General features: G+C 34.9%; 1 protein-coding gene across 3 annotated transcripts in view; it reads right to left on the bottom strand.

Annotated features, from left to right (window-relative positions):
* Positions 1-12,060, bottom strand: part of LOC127873293 (transport and Golgi organization protein 1 homolog) — an 88,197-nt gene that overhangs the window by 42,029 nt on the left and 34,108 nt on the right. For all 3 annotated transcript variants that reach the window (XM_052417079.1, XM_052417080.1, XM_052417081.1), the window contains 6 exons: positions 6,510-8,482; positions 4,778-4,906; positions 4,439-4,475; positions 3,698-3,786; positions 1,992-2,069; positions 897-1,079 (listed from right to left, as the gene is read on the bottom strand). In XM_052417079.1, the coding sequence (XP_052273039.1) occupies positions 897-1,079; positions 1,992-2,069; positions 3,698-3,786; positions 4,439-4,475; positions 4,778-4,906; positions 6,510-8,482 (2,489 nt within the window). The remainder of the gene's footprint in view (positions 1-896; positions 1,080-1,991; positions 2,070-3,697; positions 3,787-4,438; positions 4,476-4,777; positions 4,907-6,509; positions 8,483-12,060) is intronic.

Below are 12,060 nucleotides of genomic sequence, written 5' to 3'. Positions count from 1 at the left end.
GCTGCCACCATATCCATTATGCTATAAAACCTTTTAAAAATCCATGTCCAGTTGACTGTGATTTTTTCAAAAATACAATTTTCCTTTAAACTTCCCATTAAACTATTGTGTTGTTGTTACTTTTTCACTTTTTAATTTGTATTTTATCTATAGGTTGTTCTTCCCTGATAGTCCCTTAGTTTTCAGAAAATCATGCAAATTCTCTGCTGGAAATTGGTTTTACGTGTTTTCCCTGTTTTTCTGAGCCTGAAGCCAACAAATGCAATCAACAACAAGGGACAAAATTGTCACAAAACCAGGTTTTCAATTTGAAAAAAAAAGCTGATAAAGGGAGACAAGGGACAAAATTGTCACAAAACCAGGTTTTCATTGTGAAAAAAAAATCTGATAAAGGGAGAAAACTCAAACTGAACTTTTGAAATGAACAAACAAAATTAACCCCCTTTGTAAGTTTGTTTTTAAAAAAATTCTAATTTTAGTCGTGGCGACCTTGACATTGGAGATATTGACGTGATTCTTTCGTGCTACACACCGTCCCATGATGGTGAACAAATGTGCCAAATGATTTTAAAATCTCACAATGAATGACATAGTTATGGCCAGGACAAGCTCATTTATGGCCATTTTTTACCTTTGAAATCAAAGTGTGACCTTGACCTTGGAGATATCGACGTAATTCTTTCGCGTGACACACCGTCTAATGATGGTGAACAAATGTGCCAAATGATTTTAAAATCTCACAATTAACGACAAAGTTATGGCCCGGTCAAGCTTGTTCCACCCGCCCGCCAGCCCCCGACATTCGCCAATCTAATAACCAGTTTTTTCCTTCGGAAAACCTGGTTAAAAAGCACAGATCTTACCACACAAACACCAGGTCAACTCCAAGCCCATACCTTCTGCAGAGCTTTCTCTGCGTCTGTTGCCCGCTGCTCCAAATCCCGTACATCTGTCTCGTACGCGCTGACCTCCTCACGTAACCGGGTCAACTCCTCCTCCTTGTCTGCCACCTCCTGTTTGTACTGCGTCACTTCCTGATGGAGGGCTGACACCTGCTTCTTCAGGGAGTCATTGTGTAGCTTGAACAAACATGACTATAAATAAACCTTTTTATTTCAGCTCGGCTACATCCAAAGCCGTAGGCTTATTTAAACGCTCCCAATTCCGTTTCCTGGGTAAAACCAGTACTTGGTGTCTTTACACGAGATATAAAGAACACTCCCACATTGGGGATCGAACCCATGACCTCCAGGTCACCAGGCTCACACCATATCTTCTATGCCACGGCAACTAAACATCACTGTATTGCATAGGCATAATTTTTAAAACACCAGTCTTTGCAAAACAAGAGTCAATCAGAAAAGTAAGGGTGTGAAACTGGCTTGATAAAGAAGATAAAGAAATAACCTGTTTTTAAACCTATTTATTTAAGCTCGATTGCATAACAAGCCTTAGCTTATATGAAACCCTTTCGCGTCCGTTTTCCTTGGTGTCTATGGGGGAGATCTAAAGAACGCTCCCACAGTGGGGATCGAACCCATGACCTCCCGATCGCTAGGCGGACACCATATCCACTACACCACGGCAATCTTCAAAAACATAACATTGTGTTGTATTTATGATGTAGGTTTGTATTGAAAAGCAATGTACACATGCAGAAATACATACGATTAAAGTAATCATATAAAATGAGAACCCTTTTGATTTTAAACAATTATGAAATTAATGGGTTGTTTGCCATAGGCACAAGCTTGACTTTAATGTTTTATATGGCTTGAGCAACATTGAAAAACACATTTGTGCCACATCTGCTTTCTGGACAAAACCACCATTAACTAATTCACATTGTACACTGAAAAGCTATACATACTTTTTTCCTCCACATATAAAAACTATATTTTACTGAACGAAAGCACACTGAAAGTACTTACATCTTTAACTTAAAAAACAAATGGTAGTGAACAAAATGAAATAAATATTTGTATGTCTACCTTCACAGTGCCGACTTCTGTTTCAGCAGTTCCAGAGCTTGCCTGCTGAGTTGTTACCTCCCTTTGCAACTCTTCAATCTTCATATACATCATACAAAATATATATGTCAATGATGAACTAGAGTCTATTGTTTAAACAGACTTTAAAGATGGGTTTGAAAGAACAATTCTGGTTGATAAATTGGTGCATGCCTTTTTGGGACAGGCAGGGGTAAACTTTTGGTTAAACCTTTTTAAGATTATACAATTACTCATGAATTATGATGGACAGAGAAACTGTTTTTGTTCACTGCATTTACCCTCAATAAGATCTGTTCATCATGAAGTTAGCAGCTTGTCCAAAAACTTTTTGTAGTGATGAAATAAACATTACGTACACTATGAGGAAATAAGAAACAGCAGTGTTTTTACCCTTCATTTCTTAAAAAAACAAGAGCTGTCACCATAGGATGACTTATGCCCCTATAAACGCTTGGATGAAATGATGAACTTTTTTCGAAACCTAAACGCAGATTTCTAAACCTAAACGCGGACCCTAAGTTCAAGGTCAAGGTCACAGGGGTCAAAATTTGTGTGCGTATGGAAAGGCCTTGTCAAAATACACATGCATGCCAAATATGAAATTGCTATCTGAAGCGACATAGAAGTTATGAGCATTTTTCGAAATCTAAACCCAAAGTGTGATGGACAGACGGACGGAGAGTCCGATCAATATACGCCCTCCTTCAGGGGCATAAAAATGTCTTAGAATATCAAAATAAATCTGAAAGCCACATAAACTAGAGAGTGGACACCATGCTAAATCCTTGAAATGCACTAAGTGACCCTGTGACCTAGTTTTTGACCCCGCATGACCCATATTCGAACTTGACCTAGATATTGTCTTGATATAACTTCTAACCAAGTTTGGTTAAGATCAGATGAAAACTACTTCAATTAGAGAGCGGACACCATGCTAAATATTGAAATGCACTAAGTGACCCCGTGACCTAGTTTTTGACCCAGCATGACTCATATTTGAACTTGACCTAGATATTGTCTTGATACAACTTCTGACCAAGTTTGGTAAAGATCGGATGAAAACTATTTGAATAAGAGAGTGGACACGAAAAGTGTGATAGACTGACGGACAGTGCCAAAACTATATACCCATTTTCTTAGAAAGGGTCAATTACTCATAAAAACACTATATACCTATTAAGTGTTAAGTTTATGAGACAAGTCATAGAGCTATGCTACACGTAAAAAAAGTATGAAAATGACCAAAGGGAAATAACTTCACAAGTATGAAGTCTAAAGTAACACTTCTTGTATACTGCATCCTCATGTATCCTCATGGTTGCCTTTCTACCTATACCAATTCAAATTAATAAACATAATAAAGCTTTCCAGATATGAAATAAAAAACATTAATGCTATGGACTGACAGACAGGCGTGTGGAAGGACAGTTTGAGAAACTAAAATGACTACTTAAGGCACTGTTCTTTGTACATACCTAAAATAATTTTCATATTAAAAATTGGCCTAAAATTTAGGATTACCAGCTCTATCGTTACAAAAATAAAAGCACAGCTAGCTCCAGCCACATTCATTATTAAAATTGCTTAATGCTAAAGTCTTAATTAAACCCCATTTCTAAGTTCTACTTTAAACTGTCAAATTTATCCAGATGATGAGCATACAAGAAGTTTTTGTTATGACTTACCTTTTTAACTTTTATCTGCAGGTCATCTTCTAGATTTTCTTTCTCTTTTGTAGAAATAAATAACTTCTCCTCCAGGGCACGGATTATTACTACAGAAAAATGGACACATTGACAAAATGTGCATGTACATGTGTGGAAACTGTGCAGTCAAACTACTTTAGGTAATATTTGGGTGTCAGAAATGCTTGAGTAATGAAGTTATTGAGCTAATCAGGTGTTCATGCTAAGAATAAAGAAATATATACTATGTTAAACCATCATAGTAATTAATATATATCATATGTTAGCAATAGAGATGTGTTTAAAAATAATAATATTATATATGTAAAAAAATATAATACACATACAACTTACAGTTGCTTGGTTACCAGAATTATTCTTTATCTTAAAGATTTTACCATTACAATAAATCATTTAACAAATTGCGAGCATGAAAAAGAGTGTATCAATATGGCAATTTACGCAAATAAAATGCATATAATTGACACACACAGAGAACAGATTCCATAAACCTGCTTGCAGCTTTGATAAGGTGCAAACCATTAACCCCTTAATTGACAGTCCCTACATAGAGGTGTCAAAACCATCTTTGAATAAGATAGGGTTCATTCCAATATTACAAAGTATTTTGGAATCATACAGAGGCTTGAGTTATTGAGATTTTAAGTTATAGATGCTCTAGGTACTGATGTTCAAATTAAAGAAGTTCCATTGTAAAAAAGTGTTTCACAATTTACATACCTACTGGATCCTTCTTCCCTGATTTCTTCTTCTCACCCTGTATTTAAAAAAAGCCATTAATTTTCATTATTGAATATTAAAAATTCTTTTAAAATAAAAACAATTCATGTATAATTATAAATATGCAACCAGAATTTATGTTTTATATTATCATAGTTGTACAAACTTCCACATGTTGAACCTTAGATGCTATATTTAATATAAAATTCATGACACATAATGGCCATTACCTTGCACCGGCATCTATTCATTACCATCATATTTGTACAATCTTCCAATTTCAAATGCTATATTGAAAAAAAAACATTAATAAAACATAATAGCCAGAGTTTTAATTACCTTGCACAGGCAGCCAAGGCAAGTAGCCAGCCCCAGGACAGCTGTTGACACTAGGGAGACCAGCATGGTGAGTGTAGGGGACATACCCAGGGGCTCCTGCTCCAACACCCCCTGGACACTGCCTGGCATCTGACACAGGCACAAACACAGCCATGAATACAGGACAAGGTTGTGAAATATGATAAGGTCAGACATGTTGATAGGTCTGTGCAAATAAACCCTAAGAATGTCATTTACTTTTTTTTCAAATGACTAAACTTTGTAAAACATTACTTTACATTTAAGCTTGAAGTGTTTAAAATAATTATAGAAGATATTTAACTATCCAACAAATTATTTTAACATTTACAAAAGAGGTTCATACATTTTATTAATTGAACCAATTCAATAATTGTTGACAATCATTACAGTCAATCTTGTGGATGCGACCACTTGTATTAAGCAACCTTTGTCTTATGCGACATTTTTGAAATCCCACGGAGCTTTTTCGCTATATAATGATATTGTATTCAGCGACTTTTGTCTTACGCGACCAGCGACCACTGATTTATATGTATTTTGATGTCCAAATCTTGAATTAAGCGACCACTAGGAGGTAAAAGTAGTTAATGTATTGATCTTTCAGGGACAAATCCGTGTTAATTATTTATCTAAGCCGATAAGATGTACTGTTACACCGCTGCTTTGTTTTCACACCAACCATTATGATTATGCTTTGTCTCGTTGACCGGTTCTGACCGGTATTGTTGTAGACTGCATATCAATATATTGAGTTCAATAATAGAGGAACGTTTTACGCACAGTCCACAGCTTAAAAAGTTTACTATGTGGAACGTTAAGAGACAACGCCTATTTTTCTCGAGTATAGATAACAGGTGCAGAAACAATGCACTGTACGCGACAAACATTTCCTGAGAAGTGCGGAAAATAAACTATTAATTGGCAACATCTGTCGAAATCTGTACATTCCCAATTTGTAATTATGCTAATAAGTAGATATTTGTTAGCAAATCACATTGTTATTTACTTAAAAAATTTTCCAATTAGGTCTGTTTGTTTTTTTTCAATTGAGGTGTTTTAATTTTTTCAGCTCATTATGTATCATAATCGAGTCAGATTTTTCTTAAGCGTACATGCAGAAATTAAAATGTCAAAACGAAAAGTGTTAACGTTGAACGAGAAAATTCGGGTTTTGGAATTGTCATATAGTAAAAGTGCATGTAAAATTGCAGATGAGTTTGGAGTCGGTAAAACTCAAATTCAGAACATTCTTAAGCGTAAAGCCGAGGTGCTTGAAGACGTGGACAATTATGTGTCAGGTGAAAAAAAACGCGAAAAATATTTCCTTGTCTATGTTGTTTTGCAAATAAATATGTACACATTTATAATATATGATTATTTATAATAAGTGAAAAAATAAAACACATTATAAGTAAAATATTGTTTATGTACATGTATTGTGTTTGCATTCATTTTATTATAAAAGTTAAAATCATTGTTGACAAAAGAGATTTTCCTTCATATAGATTAAAATTGAGGGTAAGCATTCTGCCAGAATGGCCTTTTTTATTTAAAGACCATTTTATTAAGAGACCGCTTTTGATTACTCCCTTGAGTGGTCTCTTAATACAAGATTGACTGTATTATAATTATTACTTTTGTTTCATAATTACTTGTAATTCAAAGTAAGATCCTTTTTATGTTTTCCAATTGTTGTGAATGAAATACATACCATGTCAATCAGTGTCTTCATTATTGGATCCAATGCTTTAAGAATATCCATAGAAGACCTCTTAGTTTCCTCCTCATCTAGGTTTGAATCTGGTACCTTCCTCCCAAACACATGATCAGCACTGTACAGGTCTTCAAGGGGCTGGGCCTCACTTCCCATGACCTGCCCTTGGGGCGGGATATCAGTGGGTGGAGCTCTTTCATAATAATCCTCGGGCGTAGGCTGAGTTGTCTTTTCATTGTTATTTTCGTCTAGATTTTGTATGGTCTCAAAATGACCCATTTCTTTTATCTGTCCATGACTGTTCTGTCCATGGCTATGACCATGACCATTCTGTCCATGACTGTGGCCATGACCATTTTGTCCATGGCTATGACCATGACCACTCTGTCCATGACCTTTCTGTCCATGGCTATGACCATGACCACTCTGTCCATGGCTATGCCCATGACCACTTTGTCCATGACTGTGACCATGACCACTTTGTCCATGACTGTGACCATGACCACTTTGTCCATGACTGTGGCCATGCTGTCCATGACTGTGAGCGTGAGTCTCCACAGTTTGGTCTTGTTTTGGTCTGATTTCCTGTTCATAAGAATCTGTTGTATGCACATGATTGTCACTGTGACGGTGTTCTTTTTCATCAGTGGGTTTTGGATCAGCTTCGGCACTTGCTTCAGCAGAATCGGTGGCACCTGATGACAAAGGCTTGCGGGATAAAAATGCATTGGTCGTGTAGGCATCCAGGTTCTGGGAAGGTTGAACTTGTTCCTGAACATTGTTGCTGCGCACAGTTTCATTGAACTTGTTCAGGCTGGTCTCCAGTAAATTGTGGATTGCATCAAGAGAAGCAGAATAAGTAGTGTCGCTGGACTGCTTTCCATGGTCAAATGAGGTTTCCAATGTTGTTTCCAGGAACTGTGTGGCAAATGATGTTGATGAAGATGCAACAAAGTCAGTTGATGATGATGACTGAATATTTTCATGGATAACTGCTGTAGTAGGAGGTTTCACTTGTGACAGACCAATAGCTTGTGTCACCTTGTTATCTAAACTTTCAGTTGAGTGGGTTGTGGTTTTCAATTCCTCTGAATAACTTGTTATGTCTGATTTAGCTGCACTGGTCGCTTGTTGAGCAGCAGTTGGGCTTATAATATCCACAGGTTTCTGGGTATCATCAACCTTTTTAAAGAGCTCAGTGTTAGAAGTTAATAGTGTTTCTTCAACAGTAGTGAACATTGTGCCATCAATATTATAAGTGTTGGTGTAAAGCCTTGTAGAATCACCCACTATGGATGTTTGAGTTGTTTCTTCGCCACCTAAATATTCATCAGGAAAGAAAGTTCCATCAACAATTGTTCCTTTATTTGACGCTGAAGCAACAACTTGTACAGCTGGCATTTGGGTGCTTGTAGATGGAATGATGGATGCTTGAAAACTGCTTGAACCTTCTTCACTCTTTGCAGCACCATCAAGGTTTGCAGTTTTATGAAAACTGCTTGAACCTTCTTCACTCTTTGCATCACCATCAAGGTTTGTAGTTTTATCCACATTTTCTACTTTCTCTTTCTCCATTTCAATGACAATCTTCTTTTTAATTTCATCTACTTCTGATTTTTTCACTTCAACCTCTTCATCATCAATTTCACCCTTATCATTTATAAATTTTAAAGCATCTGTATCAGGCTTTTCATTAACATCAGCTTTCTCTCTTTCATCCAGATTGTCTGCAATTTTCTTTTCATTTTCTTTACTTACTTCGACTGCAATATCTTTCTTCAGACCTTCAACATTAACTTCACTTGGGAGATTCACAGTTTCTTTTGCTTCCTTCACACTTTCTTGTTTATTAGTGTCGGCATTATTGTCTGTTAACATATCATCTTTCTTTTCCATTGGCAGGTCAACATTTTTCTTTTCATTGTCAGCTGCTTTTGCAGTATCTTCCTTAGAAGAGGATCCAAACACAGCTAGAATAAGAGAATGAAAAAATATTACTGACTTTTTTCTTAAAGATGTTTGATAAAATTATCAACATTTAACATAAATATAGCCCCAAAACTTCACATTCATTCTTTGACAAATCATTTGAATGCAAAACAACAGGGTTATGGACAAATATATAAGCCCTATTCATCTACAAAATATACCCCATGCGACGCTTAATTTGTTTGAATTGTTGTGTACTCAATTTAATGGGGTCAAACATATCTGGAAAGCTTGGTGAAGATTTAGTGAAAAGAAAGATAACATACATTTCCAGAAAGTTTGGTGAAGATTCAATAAAATCTGTACAAGTAAGACAGTGAAAATGTCAAATTTTCCTTAAAAACAACAACAAAATGCACTGGGCACTTCAAAGTTATTGCCTAATTAACTATGAAACTCCTTGTGAAAATTTGCTGGTTATCAGACTTGGCCCTCAAGTTATGTCAACAAACATTTCCAGAAATTATAATGAAGATTTAACAAAAACTCTACAAATTAGAAAGCACAAAGCTGCCGGACCATCTAACAAGGGTGGTCCCATAATACGTCCAGTTAACCCTTTCCCACTCAGAAGCAAAGTGAAAATGTGCAAACAGCATTAAACCAGAACAGGTTTTATGCTTTTTGCTGCCCATCAGTATCTACGGGTTGGAACTAAAACATTTAAAACTGATCTAGTAAGAAAGGCCTTTAATTAAATTAAACTTTCTAAAGGACTACAGATGCGTCAAAATACGTTTCTAAGTGGTAAAGGGTCAAGAGACAGGTGTTTAATAAAAACTTGTGACAACAGAATCTAGATACAAATACAAAACAAACATGTAATGAGGCACCTCTCAACTGAGAAAGAACACAATTCTTATCTTCAAAATGTGTTCCTATAAATCACAAACCATTAAACAACAGTGTAATAGCTAGAAAGTGCCTTAAAGCATTATAGAGTAATAAATAATTGAGAAATATCTAAACCACTAAACATTGGCCCTATTTACTCTATGTAAATATTCTCTTGGGAATACCAATACTTCAGCAACTTGAAATAAGTAACTTAAAACATGAAACTCAAACACATTACTTTTGTACATTTATATTAATTTATAAAAATGGACAGAAATATTTACAATATTGAAAATACTGTTTATTCAAAACCAACCTAATGCATGTTGTAGAGAAAACCATGTAAGGTGTACTCATATTAGTAATGTTATTGTTCCTAGCACATGCTATTTCTAGTTAAAGCTTATTAATATGAAGCACTTTTATAAGTTACTAAAAGTTTGTTATATTTTAGTAACTTTTTTCACTTTTCATTTTTTCATTAAATAAAAAAAAAAAATGTTGGCTATGAAAATTAAAATTATCATTTATTTTAATGAAAATGTCATTAGTTACACATTTGCTACATAATTTAATTGTGTTGCTTTGATACATAAAATAAGCAAAGTGACTCTACATCCGAGTGGATTTAACATTTTTAAACAAGATGATGTGTTCAATCAATGCAGATGCCCCAAAGTGGAATTCTTGTCAGTATTGATTCATTGGACAATTTGAATATTTACAAACCCAAATAAAGGTAATGTCAAGGGCAAAATTAGGTCAGTTTATTTAAGTCTGCAGAGTGTTGAATTGAAGTATCAAAGATCTTTAGTAAGGAGTCTTGTTAATAAGCGAATATAAAATTTCGGTTAACCAAGAATTACAACCATCCATGCTAATATCAAAGATTTGTAGTGGGGGTACTGATGTGAGATCAAACACATTATTAGGTTTGTAAATTAATGTCAACATTACGTACGGACAACGCGATTTGTTTTAAGAGTATAGGAGCTTTGTATGAAGCATTATTTATTTTTTTACGACATGAGCATTCTTATTACTAGCATCCTACTGAAGGAGGGACCGACAGACTGACAAACAAACGGACATGCCAATCACTATATGCATTTACCCATCAGTAGATGCACATTGCATAAAATTACTAGAAATATGAGGTTACAAAAGAGGAACCAACAAACACTCAATGACATACAACTACCGTACAAAGAGAACTATTTTAGCATAAAATATGATGGCGTTATTACTTTTTTACTGTAACTTTAAAGCTGAAGACAATAATTTAGTTAGCTTTCCATATTCAGAAGCAATTACATTGTATTATAACTGTTGTGTAAACCCCCACATATGACTTATCAAAAGCCTTAACTGAATGAATATGATGTTTTATCTGTTTACTTATATCATGTATGATACAAACTTATTGATAAAAATCATGTTTACTTAAACTTTAAGTTAAAGTTACAAACATACATTTCAGCAATAATTATGATTACATGTATAAATATAGATTACACTAGAGTATATATTTTTCTATACACTAATTTACACACAGAAAATTCAAAAGTGAAGCCAAAATAATATGTCCAGTTAGTGCATAAAAACCTGTAAATGTATGCAGTCTAAAGAATGTTAATCTATAAGTAGAAACTCCAGAGGGGTTGAAGCAGCACACACATGAAGAGTGTTAAAATGTCTAATCGAGCCACACGGTGATACAACAAACCTGTCGGCAATTCATCAAAGTCATTGAGAACTTCATTGGCTTTCTTGTCCTCTTTTGAATTGTCAGATAATTTTGCATCAGGAGGATCAGCAATAGTTTTTCCATTTGTCTGGTTTTGTTCACTGTATGGTATATTTGGAACTCCTCGAGTATCTTCAATACTGAACATGTCTTCGGACTCTTTTGATTCCCTAGAATCTGCCTTTATCTTTGTATTATAAAGTTCTTCATCAGATATTTCTTCTCTTAAAATGTCATGGAGTAAATTTCCACTATGTACTTTTTCATTGTAAGTATGTGTTTGTTTGATGATGTCAGGCATTTTGTCTTTTGAAATATGATGCTCAATATCAATCTTTATTTGATCAGTAAATTCAGAGGGGATACCTGTTTGGGAAGATGTTGCTAATCCTAAATTGATGGAGCTTTTAAAGGATGGAGTAGGATCTATTTGTAATTGAGGGATAATGTCATTATTGATTTCAAAACTTTCCGTCTGACTATAAGTAAACGTTTCTTCAGCATGATCAGAAATGTCAATAACGTTGATGGAGCTTTTAAAGGATAAAGTGGGGTCAATTAGTAACTGAGAGATTCTATTATTGTTTGCTTCAACACTTTCTGGTTGACTTAATGATGATTGAAGCAAAGAAGGAATTAAACTTTCTTTAGCATTATAAGTTATGTCAATCAAGCTGAAAAGGCTTTCATCTAAAGAGCTTTCAGATTTCAAGGACAATTTATGTGTAGGGTCATGATTATTGTGATAAATATCAACTATATGACCATCAGTTTTAAAATTTTGGGTTTGTTGGAAATCATTTGACATTTCAGATACAGAAACTGTTTCCAAAGAAGTGGGTGAAACTTCACTGTCAACAGAAGGACTTGCATGCACATCATTCTTGTTAGTATCATAACTGTCACTCGTTACATGTGAGACTGTGATTTTAGTAGGAGGGGCTAGCATTGACTGTGAGTTATCAATGACAGGTG

This window comes from Dreissena polymorpha, chromosome 3 (genome assembly GCF_020536995.1).
Source record: "Dreissena polymorpha isolate Duluth1 chromosome 3, UMN_Dpol_1.0, whole genome shotgun sequence".
Lineage (NCBI taxonomy): Eukaryota > Metazoa > Mollusca > Bivalvia > Myida > Dreissenidae > Dreissena > Dreissena polymorpha.
This window is presented reverse-complemented; position numbering and strand designations above follow the sequence as displayed.